Consider the following 21,830-nt stretch of genomic DNA (forward strand, 5'->3'; position numbering starts at 1 on the left):
AGGAGGCCACTGAGCCCAGTTTTAAAACCACCTTGTCTCACTCAACCTCCAAAACACTCAGTCCAGGGATGGTACATGCAGCCTGGGAGAATACCAGGGTCAGTGTGAGAAGAAAGCCATTGACTCTACCGTGATGTAAATGTCCACCCCTGGGCAGCAGTGAGCAAGGAGGAGCCCTGCCCCAGTCACTCCCCAAACTCCACCAGGCAGAGCTCGTTTTCCCAGCATCTGGGCTCTAGGCTTTTCCTCATTCAGCACCGACATGTACCAGATATGTGCTGGGTGTTCACTGCAGTGGGTGCAGATGTGGCCCTGCCGTCAAGGAGCCTCTATGTCAAACAGGCATTTACAATATAATGTAAAGTGATGGGGGACGTACAGTATTCACACGGGAAATGATAGCTGAACCGAGAGCCGGAGGAAGAATAGGAGAGAGCCACGGGAAGACGCTGGAGTCAGAGGGACAGCGGGTATCCAGGCTCAGCAGCTGAGGACCATGCACACTGCGGGAACTGAAGTTAGTTCACACTGGAGAGAGCCTGGGGTGGGAGTGATGGCTGAGGCCAGGGAGATGCACTGGAACTGCCTCCTGAGAGCCTGTGGACCCGTTTCAAGAGTCTGGACTCTACCATGAGGACAAGGGTGAGCCAGAGAAGGCTTGCAAGTGGGGGTTGGCATGACCAGGTGTGTGGTTTAGAAAGCTCCCCTCGACTAGAGAATGAGATCCGACTGGAGGGAAGCATGACCAGAGGCAGGAGGCTGGCTAGGAGGCTGACAACAGTCCAGGCAAGAGATGACAGGGGCCTGGGCAGTGGCAGAGGCATAAAGTGGATGGATTCAAGAGGTGAAAAGGACGGGATTGGTTGGATTAAGGAGGGGGAGGGTGGAATTAAAGCTTCACTCATTCATTCAGATATTTATTGAGTACCTACTGTGTGTCAGTGTGCGTTGTACACTGGGAACTCCTGGTGGGCGTGATAGACTGGGTTTTTGCCCTCGAGGAGCTTACATCTAATGGGAGAGACAATCAAGTAATTCCACAAATAAATATAAAGTTACAAGCGTCACAAGTTTAATGAGGGAAAGATAGAAGGGGGCTGGTGTCAGTGTGAAGAAGACCAGAGGTGGAACAGGGTTGGGGGATGTTGGTGGGACAGTGGTTGAAGTTATAGAGCCCAAGGCCTGATCTGGTAGGGAAAGGGGGACAAACAGAAGGACAGAAAGAAAGTGGAAGGGTCAAGGGACCCATGGCCTTGGTTTCCACTCCTGTACTAACACTCGGTCTCCCATCCCCATGATAGGCCTTGTATGTTCACCTCGTCCCAGGCCCTCTGAGCACAAGGGTGCCGCGTGTCCCCTCTTCCCTGGGCACACACTCTCCCTCTCTCCGAGCCAGGCACAGGAAGATGTCAGGCAGCAGCTGCGCGAGTTTGAAGAGACCAAGAAGCAGATTGAAGAAGATGAAGACCGTGAGATCCAAGATATCAAAACCAAGTATGAGAAGAAGCTTCGGGATGAAAAGGAGTCAAACCTGCGGCTCAAAGGAGAAACGGGCATCATGAGGAAGAAGGTACCAGGCTGTTCCCGAGAGGCCTGGGGGCAGACCAGGGCCTCACTACAGAGAAAGCATGGGGTGGGTAGACGGACACGGAGCCGGCTGATGGCGGCTCTGCCCCGGGATGACCTGGCAAGATCCCATCTGAATGTCCTCATCTCCAGCAAGCGGGTTAGGAAAACAGCACTGGCTGGTGTGAGGGTTCCCCCTGCCCAGACAGGCAGACAGATCCTTACCACATCGTCTGACGGGGTAACCATCGGGGCTCCCCCTCCTCTTTCCTGTTTGCAGGGACGGTGAGGTTCACCATGACACTGGTGGACACCCTGGGCTTTCATTTATTGGCAAGTGGGATTTAGAGTTTTCAGAGCTAAATATTTAAAGTGGAAATGCGGTCTTTGGAGGTGAGATAGATAAAGTTTTCACCTGGAGGTGTCCTCAGGCTCTCAGTGCAGGGATTCAGGGGTGCTCCTGTTCAGACTCTGTGGGCGGGAGAAAGATTGGGAGTATAGGATGCTTAGGTTATAAGGCAGGGGAGATGTTTGTAGTCACTGATGGCTGGGTGAGGAGGCATTCAATTCATAGATCCTTATAGAATTACCAGTTGCCCCGAAACGTTTAGCCTAAGAGAAGCCAAGTTCAAAGCAAGCTCATGTTCTTTCCTATTAGAAATCACACTACTAGTCAATCCAGGGGACAATCACATCTTCCCTTCTTGGACATGACTAAGATGGCTCATCAGTTAGGGCCCAACCTCTGCAACCTCGATGGGGCATGGATCCCAGCCTTTCAGGGTCAGTGTGGTCATGGAAGACTCTGGATCTGCTGGGGGAACTGGTCTCTCTGGAGCCTCTTAAGGCAGACAGCCCTTCTTCACATAAGGGGATGGGACTGGATCTTGTCGGACAGAATTGTCCCCTGGGAAGTTCTTGACTGTCCCAAATTCTGATGGGGAGCTCTTAAAGTCTACAGGCAGTCAGGAGGAATGGAGATGAGTTCACAGGCTCTGGTGGTCTCTGTCGTTGCTGTTTGTTCCTCTAGTTCAGCAACCTGCAGAAAGAGATTGAAGAGCGAACCAACGACACTGAGATTCTGAAGGGAGAGCAGGTGAAGCTGCAAGGAGTCATCAAGTCCCTGGAGAAGGACATCCTGGGTCTCAAGCAGGAGATCCAGGAAAGAGACGAGACGATTCAGGATAAGGTAAAGGTACATCCTGTGTCCCGCCTCAACTCCCGCCTAGACGGACCCAGGCAATGAGGACACAGCTCAAGAGACAGGGTCCCTGCCTTCCTGGAACCCATTTATTGAACTTGATGGGGGTGGGGTGAAGTGCCTACTGTGTGCTTGGCACTGGGCTAACCGCTGTAAACACATACCATTCAATTCCCCCAACAACCCCAGGGACCATGAGCCACCCAGTTGTATAGCTCAGGAAACTGGTTCCGAGGGGTAAGTATCTTGCCCAGGCTCGTACAGTTCATAGGTGACGGACTTGGGGTAACAACCTGAGTGCTGACTGCCAGGCCCCTGCTCGCCACTGCGCCAGGCATCCCAGGGTGACCATCCCATGGACTCACTCACCCCATCGCCCATGTGGTCCCCCTGGTCAGAGAGGAACTCCCCCGTGGTTGGCCCTGTAACCACTGGATACCCCAGAAAGTGGTATCATTTTTCTGGATGGCTTTCTCACAAAACACTAAAAGAAACACATCACATTTTGTGAGGCACACCACCTCCGTATCCAAAATCTCATATCCTCCTCCTGAGCAAATCCAGGCTCCGCACCCTCCTCTCCAGTCCCTCTGCCATTGCTGCCTTAGTTGGACACAACTGCTGGGTGGTTGAGAACGCAGGTTTCAGCCTAGTGAGCTAGGTTCCAGGGCAGCCTCTGCAATTGGCCACAGGACCTCAGGCAACTAATCCAAGCCTTGTTTCCCCACCTGTGGATGCGGCCCTCAGGGGCTCTGATAAGGATGAAATGAGACAGTGCGCACATATCATTTTTTCAAGTGAGCGTTTGCATTTGTATCTGGGCGTTTTTTAGGGAGGAGTCAAAGCTCTCCACAGATTCTCAAAGGGTTTTTTTTTTTAATTTAAATTTTATTGGAGTAGAGTTAGTTTACAAAGTTGTATTAGTTTCAGGTGTACCGCAAAGTGAATCACTTATACATATACCTACCTCCACTCTTCTTTAGATTCTTTTCCCATGTAGGTCTTTACAGAGTATTGAGTGGAGTTCCCTGTGCTATACAGTGGGTCCTTATTAGTTATCTATTTTATATATAGTAGTGTGTTTATGTCAACCCCAATCTCCCAATTTACTGCTCCCCCCAACTCAAAGTGGGTTTTTGACAAGAAAGAGGTTAAGACCTCTAGAAAATTGCACCAGCCTCCTAACGGGTCTAACGGCCTTCCTTCCCACTTCCCATCCGGGCTCCCTGCCACCACACTCTGTAATTATTGTCACTCTTCCACTTAAAATTCTTTCACACGTCCCAACTGCCTGTGGCAAGGGGCAGCAAAATTTTTTTTTCTCTAAAGGGCAAGGTAGTAAATATTTTCAAGCAGTGTGGTCTCTGCCACAGTTGCTCAGTTCTGCCGCAGTAGCATAAAATCAGCCATAGACAAGACATCGACGAATGGGCTTGGCTACATTCCAATCAAACTTCATGAAAACATGGGCTTCCCTAGTGGCGCAGTGGTTAAGAATCTGCCTGCCAATGCAGGGGACACAGATTCAAGGCCTGGGCCAGGAAGATCCCACATGCCGTGGAGCAACTAAGCCCCTGCGCCACAACTACTGAGCCTGCACTGTAGAGCCCATGAGCCACAACTACTGAGCCCGCGTGCCACAACTACTGAAGCCCGTGCACCTAGAGCCCGTGCTCTGCAACAAGAGAAGCCACCGCAATGAGAAGCCCACCCACCACAACGAAGAGTAGCCCCTGCTCGCTGCAACTAGAGAACAGCCTGCGCGCAGCAACAAAGACCCAACGCAGCGAAAATAAATAATTTTTTTTTAAGTATAAAAAAAAAACTTTATGAGAACAGGCAGCAGGTCAGATTTGGCCCGAGCGCTATAGCTTACCAACTTCTGGCCTCCGGGATAAATTCTCAACTCTTTAACCCAACATGGAAGACCCTTGCCTCTCTCCCCTCCTCCCCTCCAGGCTCACCTCTCACTGTCCCCATGAACCACCACCCTGACTCACACAAGTTGTTCTCAGCACCCTCAATACACACCACGCCTTCCATGTGCCTCCCTCTTCCACAATACCTGTCACAGTGTAGGTTTACATTTGTTGACACATCTGCTTTCCCAGCTAGTGTGTTTCTCTGTAAGGCTAGGGACTGTGGCGTATTTCTATGTGGAATCTCCGACCTTGGCAAAAGATCTTTGTGCAGTAAATGTGTGGTAATGGATAGACCTACATTCCAACTACAGTTGCCTTGCAACAAATTACCCCAAAACGTAGTGGTGGAAAACAACTGTTTTATTATGCTTGCAGATTTTGTGGGTCTGGAATTTGGACAGGGTACAACAGGATGGCTTGTCTGTGTCCCCGATGTCTGGGTCCTAGTGGGGCCTCAGTTGGGTGACTCCCACAGCAGGGGGCTGGAAGACCAGCCTCCAAGGTGGCTTCTTCATCCCCATGTCCAGCCCCTTGACCAGCATGGCTGGGAGGCTGAGCTTAGCTGGGACTGTTGACAGAGCACCAAACATGCTCTGCAGCCTGGAGGTCTCAGTGTAGGAGGACTTTTCACATAGCAGATGGCCTCCCAGAGCACGTGTTCCAAGAGAACCAGGTGGAATCTGCTCGGCCTTTTCCAAGCTAGCCTGGGAAGCTATGCAGCATCACTTGAGTTTCATTCGTTGGATACAAGCAAACCATAAGTCCAGCCAGATGCAAGGGGAGGGAATTAGACACCACCTCCTGATGGAGAAGCAGAAGAAGCACGCTCTTCTCTTGTAGAAGAGCATGTACGACAGGAGATGCTGCCCAGGTGAGCTTTGGAAAACACAGTTGACCAAAACCTATGTCTGAATGGGTGAGTGAAGGAATGTAGTCCTGGCACCGAAGCCAAGAAGTCAATGGTTCCCTCTGGTGGGGGATCCGGCCTTTGTGTCCCCAGCAAGGGGAGCAGTCTGTGGCCTCCTCAATCAGGAGGTCACAGGATTTGTGCACTTTGCCTAAAGGGATTCCGTACCAGGACCTCCTGGTAGCTCTCTCAACTTCTCTCTCCTCTCACGCACAGGAGAAGCGAATCTATGATCTGAAAAAGAAAAATCAAGAACTAGAGAAATTCAAGTTTGTGCTTGACTACAAAATAAAGGAGCTGAAGAAGCAAATAGAACCTCGAGAGAATGAGATCAAGGTGATGAAGGAACAGATTCAAAAGGTGAGAAGCCATCTGGACCCCCTGGCCTCCTTCCCAACCATTCCTGGCTGGCCAGGAGGGAATGAAAGAAAGCTCTCCTGGGACTTCCCTGGCGGTCCAGTGGTTAAGACTCCCATGCTTCCACTGCAGGGGCTGTGGGTTTGATCCTTGGTCAGGGAACTGAGATCCCGTATGCCGTTCAGCACAGCAAAAAAAAATTTTTTTAAAAAGAAAAGAAAAAAGAAAGGAAGCTCTCCTCACAGCCCCTCCCTGCTCCCAAGGTGTGGACAGCATCCACTCCGCAGAAGAAGCCACGGGAAGGCCCAACAGGGTTTCGGTGGTGCAAAAGCAAAGTGCTTTGGGATTTGGCTTCCCCCGGGGCCTTGGGGTGGGCTTTGGACCTATTTGGACCACGGTTGCTGGGCCTTCAGCCACCAGGGGGCGATGTGTACTCAGCCACCAGCCTGTCCACCAGAAAGTACACCCCTCCGGATTCAACACTTTTTTCTCAGACTAAACATGCTGGTGGGGGCCCTATGCAAGGCCATGGTGTTTGGACTTCATCTGATAAGGAGTGTAGAAAGTCATCAAAGGCTCTTGAGCAGGAGAGTGGCAAAATTAAGAGTGTGTTCTGGGAAGCAAACAGGATGGACGCAGAGAGGAGAGAGATCAGAAGCAAGGGACGAGGGCTTCTGAGAGCCCAGTGGGGTACAAGTGTTCCCCTTCGGCCCCTCTGCCCAGTACGCAGGGCATTTCCTTATGACGTGTTTACCTGTCAGCCTCCCCACACTGGGCAGTGAGCAGCTGACAGTGGGGTCCACGGTTCATCTAAACGAGCGTGGTCCTGACCTCCCCCTCGTCCAGTTTCCCCGTTTCTCAGTCAGTGGCACCACGATCCACCCAGGTGCTTAACGTAGAAGTGTGGAAGCCATCTCGGTTCTTCCCTTCTCTTAACTCCTATATCCAAGTCACCGATGCCTATCTGATCCATTTCCAAACGATATCTCAGATCCAACCCTCCTTGCCCTCTGCTGCCATCACTCCAGTCCAAGCCTACATCATCTCTCTTCTGGTCCTGACTCCAGCCTCCAGTCTGGTCTCCACATAGAGACCACAGCAAACCCCCAGTGGTATCTCCTCCCACCTAGAATGAAGCCCAGACTCCTTACAGAGGCCCTGCGTGATCCCACCTCAACCAGCCTCTCTAGCCATATCTCCAGGCTCCTTCCCCGGCTCCAGCCTGCAGGCTTTCTGACAGTTCCAAGGACAAGCACCTTTGCTGCGCTGCTCCCCCCGCCCGGAAGGCTCTCAGATCTTCACACGACTGGCTTCTTTGCGTCTTTCACGTCTCAGCTCATGTGTCACCTCTCCAAGGAGGTCTTCCCTGCCACCCTATCCAAAACAGCCTCCTACTCCCCCTCCATCTTCTCTAACTGTGCTGAGCAAAGCTAAAAGGGTAGCAGAGTGTACCGATGGCCCAACTAGAATTGGCTCCACAAGGGCTATCGTGGAGAAAAGCAAAGCCTTTTCTCCAGGAGGCCCAGAAAAGAGGCCACGTGGTGGGATCAGTCCAGGGCTGGGACATCCAGAGAGGATATGTCCTGTGACGATGACTTTCTCCCTGGCCTCTGGGATAAGGAAGGATGTTCCCAGCTGACCACAGAGCTGCCTCCTCTGGCCCTCCTGCCATTCTTGAGTGACCTCAGGGCCCAAGAATGGCAGCCTGAGAAGATGAGAAAGAGCAGGGGCCCTACCTGCCTGGAAAGCGGATGCACCGCAGGCCCCTGGCAGTCACGGCCCCACTTCTCCCACCTCATCTGACATATTTGTCAACTGCACTTAAAGTTGGGTTGGTTGCCTTCCACTGCAGCAACACACCTGAGAGATTATTCACGTTCCCTTCAGTAACTGGACCAACCACGGCTTTGATCCTCAGCAGGGAATATGCCACCCCCTTGGGAAAGAGTCAAATAGGACCCCTCCTGCCCCACCCCAGGTGCCAGTTGCTGCCAGGGCTGATGTCTGGGCCCAGTTCCTTCCCCAGGGGCCTGTGACCTGGTGGCTTCCCTCTGTGGGTCAGACACATTAGGCCCACCTGCTGTGGACCTCCTGTGAAGTTCCTTTCCCTGCAAGAAGGAAGCTGCAAGCCCTTGGCTCCTTTGTAGGACTGAGACATCCGTGCCTGAAAACAGAAAACTTCCCTGACTCGAGTGCCTCCCCTCACAGACACTCTTCCAGCTTCTCTTTGATGAAACGTGACTATCTCCTTCCTAGGGCAGGAGTTTCCAGAACCTCATCATTTTACTTCACACTCTTTTATTTCTTCATCTAATGCAGGTTTTCTCCGCTTCGGCACTATTGGCACTTTGGGGTGGATAATTCCTTGTTGTCGGGGGGCAGTCCTGCACATTGTGAGATATTTAGCAGCACCCCTGGTCTCTACCCACTAGAGGTAGAGACAGTCCTCCCCCAGGGGGTTGTCCTCCCCCTCCCCCAGATATGCAACCAAAAATGTCTCTAGATGTGGCCACATGTCCCCTGGTGGGGCGGGGGTCAAGATGCCTCTCCCCAGCCCCCGCTCCCCACTAAGAATCTCTGAATGTGATGAGTACCACCTGGACGAGTAGATGGAATTTCCACTCCAGGAAAAGGATGCTTGTTCCCATTCACTGGCTAGTCTCCTGGCTGACCAGCCAACTACTCAAAGTTGACATATTTCTATGTCAATCTTTCTATGAAATAGATTATTTTTACTCTCGGCATGGTTTGACGCTTTGCTCATATCACTTCCTTTCTAACCTAATCCGGTCATTGCTGACTTTAAGATTGTAGAGAAAGAGGCACAGCCAGCTGCAGGCACCCAGGCCTTGGAGAAGCCCCTTTCTCTCTTGCAGCGGCCGTTTCCTTGGTCTGGGGCACCAGCATCTCACCTGGGCCACGGCGGCAGCCTCCTGACCAGGCTACCTGGCTCCAGTCTTACTCTCTCCAGTACAGCCTCTGCATCAGGCCTCCTAAGGTGCAGATCAGATCATGCCACTCCTTGGGTAAGACCTGTCAGTGGCTCCCTGAACTTTCAGGATAAGGGCCCTGACTGCTGATGGTGTTGATCCTACTGCACGTGAACTTCTCATTTACTTCCCTCTAATCCCTCTAGACCCGAGGCTTCTTGAAGAAAACTGCCTCTCAGTCAGGTCTGTATCCCTATGCCTGTGACAGCCTGCCAGTCCTTTCTAAGGGATACATTCTTTCGTTAGCTATGTAAACATCCACACTTGCTCTGTGTCCTCTACCAGGCGGCTCCACATAGCTCTGCCAACACTGCATGTTTATCTTATCATTCTTCCAGAGGCAGGTTGTTTCAGGCTCTCCTCCCTTCCCTCAGTCTTGCTTCCCGTGGCCTTCTATACCCGCGATGCATTCATTTATTCATATGTTATTCATATGAATATTTATTGAGAGCCGCTTTTATGCCAGGCGTTGGGTCAAAGGGCTACTCTGTTCGTGCAAAATGCTTCCTGTAATTAGGCTAACATTCTTCCAAACGCTGCCCCTTCCTGTCCAGGATGCGGCTCCCTAGGGCCTCCTGGTACCCGAGAAGCTGGCCGGGAGCCTCGAAATCTGGCCAAAGGGCCTGCGTTAAGCTAGAGGGGTTACTCCATCCAGCCAGGAAGAAACCCCGTGAACTCCCCATCCCCCTCAAAATAGTCAGCAAACCTCTCGATCCACCAGATCCACCAGATCTGGCGTGTCAGTCAGACTGCACTCCTTTGCTTTTGGCAGGAATTAAATCAAAGACGAGCTCACCTACAGCTGATCTCATTCTAATCAGAAGCTCTGATTGTTACTCACCTGTCCTTGGTTGATACCCATGTAACAATGAATAAAGAGTCAGAAGCTCATGGGTAGCTTCTTTTTTTTTTTTCTTTTGAAGATGAGGCCCTCTGAAGTTGTATTTTTCAGACCTTTTCAACAGAATGATGAGGCAAAGATTCCTTCTCAGCCTCCTCTTTTCTGTTTTATGCCTTAGACTGGGGACACCTACATGCTGGTCCCTCAAAACTTTCTGCTTGAGGGTCGGCCCTGATGATTTGTGGCCCCAGAGGGTCAAGATTCACTCATACAACTTCACAAAGTAGGACAAGGAAGCTGCTTTTCTGCAGAACCTTGCCTCAGGTTACAGGTTCCAGTCAATTTATAAGGAATTCAAGAAAAGAAGGAAGGAACAGGGAAACTAAGGGCAAAAAATTCATAGCTGGGCTATAGAAACACATGATCTGGGTTAACATTATCGGCCAAGGGGTGGGGAGCTTTGGGGACGGCGAGGCGTAAGAAGAAATGTTCCTTCCAGTGTGGGAACTAGAAGGGAAGTGCCCTGGTAGCAGGGGAAACATTCCCACTGAAAGACTTCAGTTCTCAAATATAATTTTCATTCTCTGACTTTCTTCATTGAGGTACCACTGGTTTATGATGTTATGTAAGTTTCATGTGTGCAGCATTATATTTCTTTTGTTGTTGTTGTTGTTCTTTTATTTATTTATTTATTTACTACTTTATTGGGGTATAATTGCTTTACCATGGTGTGTTAGTTTCTGCTTCATAACAAAGTGAATCAGTTATACATATGTTCCCATATCTCTTCCCTCTTGCGTCTCCCTCCCTCCCACCCAACAGCATTATACTTCTACTTCCATATGTACTACAGTGTATACAGTTTCCATCCGTCGCCGTACAGTTGCTCCCCTTTACCCATGTTGCCCTTGCCCTGCCCTTTTCCCTCTGGTAGCCACTACTCTGTTCTCTGTATCTATGTGCTTGGTTTGTTTGGTTTGTTCATTTATTTTGTTTGTTTTTTGTTGTTTTTCTAATTGAAGTACAGTTAATTTACAATGTTGTGTTAGTTTCAAGTGTACAGCAAAGTGATTCAGTTATACATATAACTTTCAGGTTATTTTCCATTATAGGTTATTGTAAGATATTGAATATAGTTCCCTGTGCTATCCTTATTTACCTGTTTTATAAATAGTAGTGTGTAGATGTTAATCCCAAACTCCTAATTTATCTCCCCCCACTCCACCCCCGCTATCCCCTTTGGTAACCATAAGTTTGTTTTCTATGTCTCTGAGTCTTAGTTCTGTTTTGTAAATAAGTTCATTTGTATCATTTTTTTTAGATTCCACATATAAGCAATATCATGATATTTGTCTTTATCTGACTTACTTCACTTAATATGATAATCTCTAGGTCCATCCATGTTGCTGCAAATGGCATTATTTCATTCTTTTTTATGGCTGAGTAATATTCCTTTGTATATATGTACCACATCTTTATCCATCATCTGTCGATGGACATTTAAGTTCCTTCCATGTCTTTTATATCCCAAAGGTGAATGAAATCATACAGTATTTGTGTTTCTCTGTTGGGCTTATTTCACTTAGCATAATACCCTAAAGGAACCCATCCATATTGTTGCAAATGGCAAGATTTCATTCTTTTTTATGGCTGAATAGTATTCCATTTGTGTGTGTGTGTGTGTGTGTGTGTGTGTGTGTACCAAAGTTTCTTTATCCATTCCTCCATTGATGGGCACTTAGGTTGCTTCCATATCTTGGCTATTGTAAATAATGCTGCGATAAACATAGGGGTGCATATATCTTTTCAAATTAGTGTTTTTGCATTCTTTGGATAAATACCCAGAAGTGGGATAGCTGGATCCTCTGTTATACAGCTATTCTTAATTTTTTGAGGACTCTCCGTACTGTTCTCCATAGTGGCTGCACCAATTTACATTCCAACCAACAGTGCACAAGAATTTCCTTTTCTCCACATCTTCTCTAACCCTTATTATTTCTTGCCTTTTTGATAATAGCCATTCTAACAGGCAGGAGGTGATATCTCATTGTGGTTTTGATTTCCCTTTCCCTAATAATTAGTGATGTTGAACATTTTTCATGTGCCCATTGGCCATCTGCATGTCTTCCTTGGCTTACTTTCTTATTCTTGACTCTTTTTCCCCTGTTGTCTGTAGATGGAAACTGAACTGGAGCGTTTCCATAAGCAGAACACACAGCTGGAGCTGAACATCACAGAATTGTGGCAGAAATTAAGAGCTACTGATCAGGAGGTGCACAGAGAGAGACAAAAGGTGTGAGGATTTTCAGAGTCCGGCAGCTCTTGGATTCAGGAGCTGGCGCCTGTCTGCAACGGGCAGCTGGCTTTCAAGAGACAGAGCCAGCCCGTAGCTAAGATACACCCGTTTTAACTCGCATTCTTTACTTGTTCACAGCCCTGCCCTATTTCAGGCTCATGTAAATTTACGTAACTGAATCCATCTGAGACTATAAAATGACTTTGAGTATAGTGATCAAGGAGGTGGGAAGCCAGTGTTATAGGAATGCTCACAACATTGGCTTGTGTGGCCTGGGAAGGAACCTGTTCAGAGAGATCATCTGTAGTCGGTGGTTAAAGGTTTGGCTGCCAAAACAATACTGAGCGAAGAGGACCTCAGAAACCGCCTATTCTGGTCTCTCTATGTAATAAACAAGGAAAGCAAGATCAGAGAGATTAGGAAGTTAGAAACCTCACCCAGCACCCACAGCTAGTGAGCACATACAGAGCCAGGGCTGGGAACCCAGTCTCTGGTCCTGGGCCAGGGCTTGGCTGCACCCTCACCCCCTGGCACAGAGCACCTCGTAACGTCGGTAGAATCAGATGGAATTTTTCCACCCCTCACATTAAGGATTGACTCTGTACTGGGTAATACTAGAAGCTGCAGAGCTATCAACGTGAACGGATACAGATCCTGCCCTTCACAAACTGAAGAGGTTGACAGGTGATCTGTGGCATGTGCATAGTAATTAGCAGCCAGCCAAGGCTGAACATTATGGAACGTGAATAAAGAGCTGTGAGAGTGAAGAAAAAGGAGAGTCTCTCTAGGTCAGGGGTAGGGGAAGATGGGTATCTGAGAAAGCATGATGGAAGAGGGAGGACGTAGCCCAAGTTTGCAGATGAACCAGTCTGCTCAATTTTGTCATTATCTTCCCTACCCACTCACAGCAGCCCTCAGGAGGGAGAAACACTGGGTGAGCTAACAAAGGGGCAGGGAAGCCCTGGCGCAGGGGTCTGCAAGAGAGAATCGATGCTCTGCATCTTGGCTCCGAAAGGAGTAGGTGACCACTTGCACCTCTTTTAGCCTTTTAAGGCCTGTGGTCCTGGAAGGAATCTAGAGCCAATAAAGGAATCAGTGTGTGCTGCCTCCTAAAAATGCAACTGTTCAGGCCAGGGACACAGGAGTTTTAGGGCCTCTCCCTCTGGGCGAGGTGCCCATCTAGGCCTCTGGGCCCTGTGTGGCCCCTGGTGGTCAACGGTGAAGTCCTAGATGAGGTGTCTCTTGTCCCTTTAAGCAGTCACAAGGCTGCAGCCCCTGACCCTGGAGAGTCCCTATAGGGCTAGAAGTAAATGCCTCTGCTTGCAGGAGCGGAACTTGGAGGCGCTGGTCAAACAGTTTAAGACGGACCTTCACAACTGTGTGGCGTACATCCAAGAACCCCGGCAGCTGAAGGAGAAGTTCCGCGCTCTCTTTGAGAAGTACGTGCAGCGGGCAGACATGGTGAGCTCTGCCTCCCTTTCCGCCCTCCCCTGCCCTCCAGGCTCTCCCCTCCCTCACGGTGAGCTCCTCCTGCCCCATCAGGTGGAGATCACAGGGCTGAACTTGGACCTGCAGCAGGAGTACAGCCGTCAGCGGGAGCACCTGGAGAGGAGCCTGGCCACCCTCAAGAAGAAGGTGGTCAAGGAGAGTGAGCTGCACCGCGCGGATTACGTCCGCATCATGCAGGTACCTGCACGCGCCCCTCAGTTCCCTCGAGGCTGGGCCGTCAGAGACAAGAGAGCCTGTCAAGGGCCCCTCCAAGACCACTGTCCTCAGGGTTCCCCAAATGTCCAAGGGACCCACTAGCTTTCTCCAAAGCTCCTTCTTTGACCTGTCTCCTCTGACCCCCCCAGAGCTCATCCTGGCGGTGACCATGGCCCAGAGCCCTGCCAAGGAGGTTTTCTAGGCACTTCCATGCCCACTCCTGCCCCTCCAAGATTCGTTCATTTCTGCCCCATCTCACTTCACCAGCCACCCGTTTCTTTTTTCTACTCCCATCTTTATCCAAAGCACTCCTGCATCCTGCCTCACTCCTCTCCTTGGGCCAGGACTTGGCTACACCCTCACCCCCTGGCACAGAGCACCTCATAACGTTGGTAGAATCAGATGGAATTTTTCCACCCCTCTGGACTTTGGCCACGTGACTTTAGCTCTCCCAGTTACTCTCTTCCTTCTCCTCTTTTCTGTTTCCAGCTCTTGTTTCACCTTACTTTGTTTTGCTGCTTTTTATTCTGCTACCTGTTATCACATGGTCCCTGCTGGCCAAGTTCTCTCCTGGGAACATGCCCATCTCCTCCCACCTCCTCCGGCTTTTCTGGTGCCTCAGGTCCCTACTCTTATCTCTCGGGTCCAGAGCCAACCACACCCACCCTAAGTGTTGGCCTCCCCTCGCTTTAATGAGCTCTCCACGCCCACCTCCCCGGACTCTTCCTAGGGCCGTTCAGAGAGCCTAACCCCATTACTGCCACCTCCACTTACACACGCTATCGGACTGCCATGCAGGATTCTGCCGCCAATTTCTCTTCGGGTATCGGTCTCACCTAAGGCAGTTAATGTGAATTAATATCAAAAGAGAACATCAGAATCGCATTTATAAGGCATGTACCTTTTTATGTTCCTATTTCTTGAATGCTGTAATTAAAATGCTGGAATGGGGATGGGCTGCAGTTGGATTGAAACAAATCAGTTCCGAACACAGCTGGGCAGAGCACACTGCAATTCAGGCCAGCCCCAGGCACGGCAGGTCTCATGCCACCTTACAACCAGCCCCTGCTTAAAAGCAGCCCACACCATTAAGCAGCCCACTGCCCAGCTCCTGAGCCATGAAAGCAGTCGGAGGCCCAGAGATAGGAGTAGATTCCATTGCTGGGACCCTTAGGCACCAGCAGCTGATACACAGAGCCATTGCTAAGGGTCTCGAGTGCTCCGAGCATGGAGAGTCCCCGGGGGCGCTGCAGTGCAGCCTGCGGGGCAGGGGGACCAGGGAGACTGTAGGAGTGGTTGTCAACTGGCGACATTGCTGAGCTCTCATCTGTGACTTGCCACCAGGGCACAGGCCTGAGGGGTCCTCCAAGGGCTGAGTCCCTCTCTCCATGACAACCAGACTCCCAAAGCAAACGTCAATCCTAGGAGAAGAAGGAAAAGGAAAGAGAGTAAAGACCACAGCCTAGGTGAGGGTGTAAGCGTCAGCATGAGGCTGCTCAGGACAGGCAGAAGGGCCTCGTTTGCTCCCCCCTTCCCCAGGGGCCACATGCCCACTCCTGCTGGGCCAGGGTGAGAGTTGGGGTAGCGGGAGCAGAGGAGACCCAAGCAGGGCTTCTGCCCAACGCTACCACTCCCTGGTGGCTGGCAGAGGGAGCCATCAACAGGGAGAAGCCCGGAGAGTGTTTGCTCAAGCAGCATTGTAAACCTGTGTGCTGCGGAGCCCTGTGGATGCACAGAAGCGCCACAGGCACCTGCAGGGGGCCAGAGGGGGGTCAGGACGCAGGGCTCTGGGTTCCCATCACCTGCTCAACCAGGGAGACTCCTTGCTTACTGCGGTGGGCTCTGTGTAAGATTTTGTTTGGAAGACTTAAAAAAAGAAAAACTTTCAAAACTACTGTTCTGGATGATAAAAGTTGTTTCCTTCTTTGGTCTTAAGGGCCAGGCAAGGTGGCAGGCCTGGAGAAAAGAACACAGCCCTGTCTTTGTACAGACCCAGTTTCCCCTCCTGCTGGCCAGTCTTGCTGGGGGAGGGGCGGGGGCGGGTCCTGAACTTCTCCAGGAGCTGCCTTCCTATCTGTAAGAGAGGAAGAAAACATCAACCTCAGCCAGTTACTGCAAGGATTGAGTGAGCTAACTAACGTCAAGCATTGGCCACTGGCCCTGTACAGAAAAGGTGCTCCAAAAATGCTATTTTCCTTCCCTTCTTCCGAGCAAAAGACTTACTCAGGAACCAAGGCAGGGCTTCCCTGGTGGCGCAGTGGTTGAGAGTCTGCCTGCCAATGCAGGGGACAGGGGTTTGAGCCCTGGTCTGGGAAGATCCCACGTGCCGCGGAGCAACTAGGCCCGTGAGCCAAAACTACTGAGCCTGTGCGTCTGGAGCTTGTGCTCCACAACAAGAGAGGCTGCGACAGTGAGAGGCCCGCGCACCGCGATGAAGAGTGGCCCCCGCTCGCCACAACTAGAGAAAGCCCTCGCACAGAAACGAAGACCCAATGCAGCCAAAAATAAATAAATAAAATTTAAAAAAAAAAAAAAAAAGAACCAAGGCAAAATCTAGTAGGAGAGCCTGAAAGGCCATCACAGCACAGACTGGGAGTGCCTATGGGCTTGAGGCACAGAAGACGGGACAGTACAGATGATCCCAGGCCCCCCAGCTGGTGGCCCGGGGTGCCCATTGCTTTGGTATGCGTTTGTAAGGAGCTGCATCTGCAGGTACCGAGGCCCTGACACTTAAGTCTCAAAAGGCTGAGGAAGGCTGGGGCAGACATGGCATCTGAGAGAAACTTGTTAGAAAACACAGAAAATGAGGTCACTGTCTCATTTATATGTTCAGATAGGAGCACGGGGCCTCCTCATTCATTCTCCAGCATGACTGCCGATACTAAAATAAGAGTTGCAATGGAATACAAACATCTAGGACACGTACTTTATTCATTCAGGACGCGTATTTTGCGGGCTTCTTACATGCCAAGCTGCGAGCTGGCCGTGGAGGATTCCCAGATTAATGTGATGGCTTGCCTACTCTCAGCGAGCTCACCTAGGGAACTTGAGCCAGACACAGATAAGCACTGCTCCGTGCAGCGCATCCAGGGTGGTAAGCTCACCGGAGAGGGGGGCTTCAGCTAGGGGGCATGGCACTTGAGCTGGGCCTTGAAGGGTGAGTAGAGGGGGTCAGGGAGCAATGGGGGAAGAGCCTTCCAGGCTGAGGACACAACCTGAGAACAGTCAGAGAAGAGAGAGGCCTGTGGGGTGTTTGGGGACCCAGAAATCCCCCGACGTAACTTTATTGCAGAGCATGGGGGAAGGAGGAAGGGCCCTTTGGAACGGTAGGTAGCTTAGGGTCACGATGAAAGGGCTTTCCGTGTCACACAAGAAGCATGAAGTTTATTTTATAAGCTGGTGCCCCCTCAGGTTTCTTATGTAGGTAGGGGTGTTACCTGTTCTGGAAAGGTTACTTCAGTGGGCAGGGGGGAAAGACCAGTGGGGAAAGGCAAGTGGCAGGAAAACCCCTTCGAAGATGACTCCCATGTTAAAGGGAGATGACAGGCCTTGGGAGGGGAAAGCTGTGATGTCAGAAGATGTTTCAGAGTAGAGGTGATGAATAGAAGTGGGTGGTTAGATGTGAGAGGAAGGCTGAAAGAGGAGTGGAGAAATGGTTCATTTGTGCAGTTAGGCAGATGGCGATCCCACCAACTGCGGGCTCCGGAAAGACGCCACTGAGTGGGGCTCCCATGTTTTCGGACTAAATCCATTGCCTGCTTTTTCCCCACTAACCAGACCCTGCTGTATTCTTAAAGGTGTCAACTCAAGGTAGGCCAGCAGGGGGTGCTCTAGGCATTTCCTTTCTGCGCCCTTCTCCCTCGGAGTCGAAGTTCTGTCAGCGGGTTCCCGTGTGAGGCTCTCTGGCATTGCCCCTCAGCCAAAGGCAGTGCTGGACAGCTTGGCGTAGCCTCTTTGTTCAGAAGCCTTTCTATATAAACAGACCTTAGCATCCCCGAGCCAGCCTCTCTCACATGCCCCAAGTCCTGGCGCTCGATGGACCCAGGTCAGATCTTCCCTGCAGAGGAGCTGGCTGGGGGTCTGGAGGATCAGAGGGGCCTTGGTAGACCGTTCTGACCAAGGGGGGATCAAGAACAGAGAAGCTCAGCAAACCTGCTGCCTTCACGTTTTGACTTCACAAAACGACCCAGGGCGCTTACAGTCGACCTCAGTGTGGCCTCTGGACTCCTCAGAGCACGGACCACCCCGGAAAGCCCTCTTAAGGCAGCCCCACTTGTACATTTCAGGGGCTCCCTCGGCCTCCATACCATGTGAGGTGTTGACGGAGGTGACGTACAGCAGAGGTGAGAGTGGAGTCTGGGAGGCAGCAGTCAGAGGCATCAAGGCACCTGGGGGCGGACGCCACCAGGTTCGAATCCCAGCTCTGCCACCCATGCACAGCCTCGGCTTCCTCATAGGCAGCTGAATCCCATAATACCTTCCTGCTGAGGTGGTTGTAGGGATTAAACGAGGCTGTGTATGCAGAGTGTCTGACACAGTGCAGGAATCCAGTCCACCCTTGGAGTTGTTATCTTGTTCTTATCCTCGTCATCAAGCATTTGGCGGCTCAGACCCTGCTGGCTCCCTCTTGGCTCGGGCCTGAAACACTCTTCCCTGCTCCGCCCCTCCCCCAGGCTCCACAGGGAGGCTTCCTCACACCCGTGACCGCCCTGCGGGCCATCTCTCTGCACTGGATCCAAGCTGGCCTCCCACGTCTGGCACAATAAGCACCTAACAGGCTTTCTGTTTTATGAATGAACCAACGGAGCAGAGGAATCGGGCTGCATTGAGTCCTGGGCCTCAATCACACTCTAGTGAGGCCTGAGTCGTGTTCTGCAGACCTGTCTTAGGTGACCAGCCTCGTGAAGGTGTCCAGGGCTGGCAGTGGCGTCAGAAACATGCATATCAAAAGGTACCAGGAGCCTGAAGTCCCAGTCACGGCGACAGGGCTGTCAGGGTGGAGAGAATGGCAGGGGCTCCACGTGGGACCATTACAGTAGCAGAGGTGAAAGATGCTGAGAGCTGGTTATGAATGAACATGAGATTCAGTTCAGACACAAAGTCGACAGGATTGAGTGACAAAATGAATGGAGGTTGACCGGGAAGAAGTTTCTGGAGAGAACTGGGGAAATGGCACTTTCAGTCTCTAATCTTTATTCTGATTACGATTATTTTATTGAATGAAGCAGGGGAAGTGAAGCTAAGTGATGCCAGCTAAGAGGAGGAGTGGAGAGAGCCCCTGAGTGGGCTGGTGTGCCCAGGAGTTCCCTGTGGCTCTCCTAAGACTCCCTTCTGTCTGGTCTCCCCTGCTCAACATTTACCCCCTGGTTTGTGATTTGCTGGTTTACAGGATTCAATCTTATTCAACTTGGTATCCACTGTGCTAGTTATTCATTTGCTTATCCCTTCCACAAATATTTATTGAGCACCTCTTACAGGCCAGGCAGAGTCCAAGGTCTTAGAATCCAATAAATACGCACTTAAGTGATTATGTCATGATATAAAGTCAGCATGGAGAAATTCCAGGGGGAGGAAACAGAGCATCTGGAAAGAAAATGTGGGCTATGCCTCACCAAGGCCTGGGCTGGTTAAAAGGGTAAGAAATCAGAAGGAGAAAACCTGCTGACTTTATAGAAAAACAGGCACAAAGCTGAGCCTGCGGATGAGGGACTGGTAATAATTGGGCATTTCATCCGGAGAACATTTTTTTTTAATGAGGAAGAGTGAAATTAAGTGAAATACTGAAAATCTGAAGGTAGATCTGATCTGCCTAATTAAAAAGGCTCTGGAGGGAAGGATTATCGGGGTGTCTGCAGTTCACATTCCCATGACAGAGAAGGCTTGTCCTGCTCGCTGACAGCAGTGCTTGGGATCACCCTGTGCTCTGGGCTCAGACTCCACACTCACCACTCCAGAGCCAGTGTCCCAAGGGGAAGCACAGTTTGTTTCCGGCACAGGTTCGTCTTATGTAGATTTGGTCAGTGTTTGCCTTTGTTGGTACTCAGACCCTTGAGGGCCTTGCTACTACCCACAGCAGCATCTCCTGGGACCTGGTTAGAAATGCAGAATCTCAGGAGCAGCTCCAGACCTGCTGAGTCAGAAGCCACATTTAAACAGGATCCTCAGGCGATTCCTGCACAGTCCTATGAGAGGTGCTGTGGCGGACGTGCTGAGTACTGAGGCCGTGGGCTCCAAGAGCAGAGCGGTCCATGGTGAGAGGGACGCTCCACTGGGGCTCCTGTGCTGAGTGTGCAAAGGAAGGCAAGGCAAGAGAGAAGAGACTGCTTGGTCCCAGAGCGCAGAGCCCCTCCACCTGGCCTGCAGCCGGCTCTGCCCTGCATGCCTCTCTACTCCTCTCACCTCATATTCCCGTCACACAGAACTGCTGCAGGTCACCCCACACACCTGCCGTGTCATTCTGTGCCTTTCTCCTGCCATTCCAGTTATCTGGGACCCCCTTTACCCTCTCCTTGCTAACTCTGTCAAGCCTCAGCCCAGGGGTCAGTGCCTAGGAATCCACCCTGGTCATTCGGGCAGAGCTAAGTGCCTTTCCTCTGTGTCCCACTCCTCCATCCCAGCAAGGTGGCCACCTCACTAAAGTGTGCCCAGACCCCTCACTAAACCCTAAACTCCTCAAGGACAGAGGCCAAGTCTTACTTTCTCTATATATACACCTCAGGATCAGCACAGTGCCTGGCACATAATAAGTACTCAATAAATATTGGATGGATGAATATTTATCAAACACTAACGAGAGAAGTGAACTTCCAGTGGATGTAGCGAATGTTAATTATCCATTTACTTTTCTTTATTCCTCAGTAAACTGTATGCTGCTGAGAGCAGAAACCATGTCTTATTTCTGTCTGCATCCGGGGGATGCAGCAGATACCACATAAATGTAGGTTCAACAAATGAATGGAAAAAAACCAAAGTGTAGCACAGTACTTAAGAGCTCAGAGCTCTGGAGCCAGACTGGGTCAGAATCCTGGCTCTGCCACTTGCTATCTATGTAATTTGGGTAAGTTATATCACCTATCTGTGCCTCAGTTTTCTCTACTTTAAAACTGTGGTTGTAATAGAATCTATGCATAGGGTTATTATGAAACTTCAATGCATTAAGTTCATGAAAAGTGCTTAGAAAAGCATTGTTGTTGCTACGGATGGGAAGAGCCTGGATGGATAGGAATGGCGCACACTGCCTATAGCTAACTTTGCCAGAGTCCACCTGAAGGTAAGTCAGCTGGTACCTCAAGAGGTTGATCCATGAGCCAGGATAAAGACTCATGCCACAGTAGAGGCACCAGAGATGTAATCTGGGTCCAGGACCAACCCTGACTCTTCCCCACACCCTTAGCCCCAGAGGCCAGAGCAGGTCCTGTGCCCACTGACCACTTATCCATCTACACTCACTCTCTCCTCCTCCTTCTCTATAGGAAAATGTCTCCCTGATCAAGGAGATTAATGAGCTCCGCAGAGAGCTGAAGTTCACCCGCTCCCAAGTCTATGACCTTGAAGCAGCCCTGAAACTGACCAAGAAAATTCAACCACAAGACGTTCCAGAGACAGGTAATGTCACCAGTGGTCAAGAAAGATGGCCACTGGGATCGAGGGACCAATGGCAGCCGCGAGCAGGTCTCCTTGTGGCTTTCAAAGCTGCCTCTCCTGAGTTTCCTCCTGTATCAGCTCACATCCACCCCATGGCCTCCTGGGCACCTCTGCATGCCACGCGCCTGCTCTTCAAAGGATTTGTGAGGACCCTACCACATTCAAACACTCGCAAATCCAGAATTCTTGGGGTTAGCAAAGGTTTCAGAATTCAGAATCTTTCAGATCTTAGGAAGAACATACTATATGTACTGCCTGGGGCAGTGCCCTGAAATCAAACACATTAGTATTTCTGTAGTGAAATATATGAATATTCGCACTAAACTTCATGAATTTAAAAATGCTTTCCATTTTTAAAGGTTTTTGCATTTTACAATTGTGGATCAAGGATTGTGGGCCTGT

The 21,830-nt window shown here is 50.6% G+C and overlaps 1 protein-coding gene across 1 annotated transcript in view; it reads left to right on the top strand.

Annotated features, from left to right (window-relative positions):
• CFAP57 (cilia and flagella associated protein 57) overlaps positions 1–21,830 on the top strand; it is a 75,188-nt gene that overhangs the window by 47,455 nt on the left and 5,903 nt on the right. Inside the window, exons 15-21 of the mRNA XM_067725778.1 lie at positions 1,397–1,570; positions 2,597–2,755; positions 5,813–5,956; positions 11,961–12,077; positions 13,407–13,541; positions 13,623–13,766; positions 21,257–21,389. Coding sequence (XP_067581879.1) covers positions 1,397–1,570; positions 2,597–2,755; positions 5,813–5,956; positions 11,961–12,077; positions 13,407–13,541; positions 13,623–13,766; positions 21,257–21,389 — 1,006 coding nt within the window. The remainder of the gene's footprint in view (positions 1–1,396; positions 1,571–2,596; positions 2,756–5,812; positions 5,957–11,960; positions 12,078–13,406; positions 13,542–13,622; positions 13,767–21,256; positions 21,390–21,830) is intronic.

Source organism: Pseudorca crassidens, chromosome 2, assembly GCF_039906515.1.
Source record: "Pseudorca crassidens isolate mPseCra1 chromosome 2, mPseCra1.hap1, whole genome shotgun sequence".
Taxonomy (NCBI): domain Eukaryota; kingdom Metazoa; phylum Chordata; class Mammalia; order Artiodactyla; family Delphinidae; genus Pseudorca; species Pseudorca crassidens.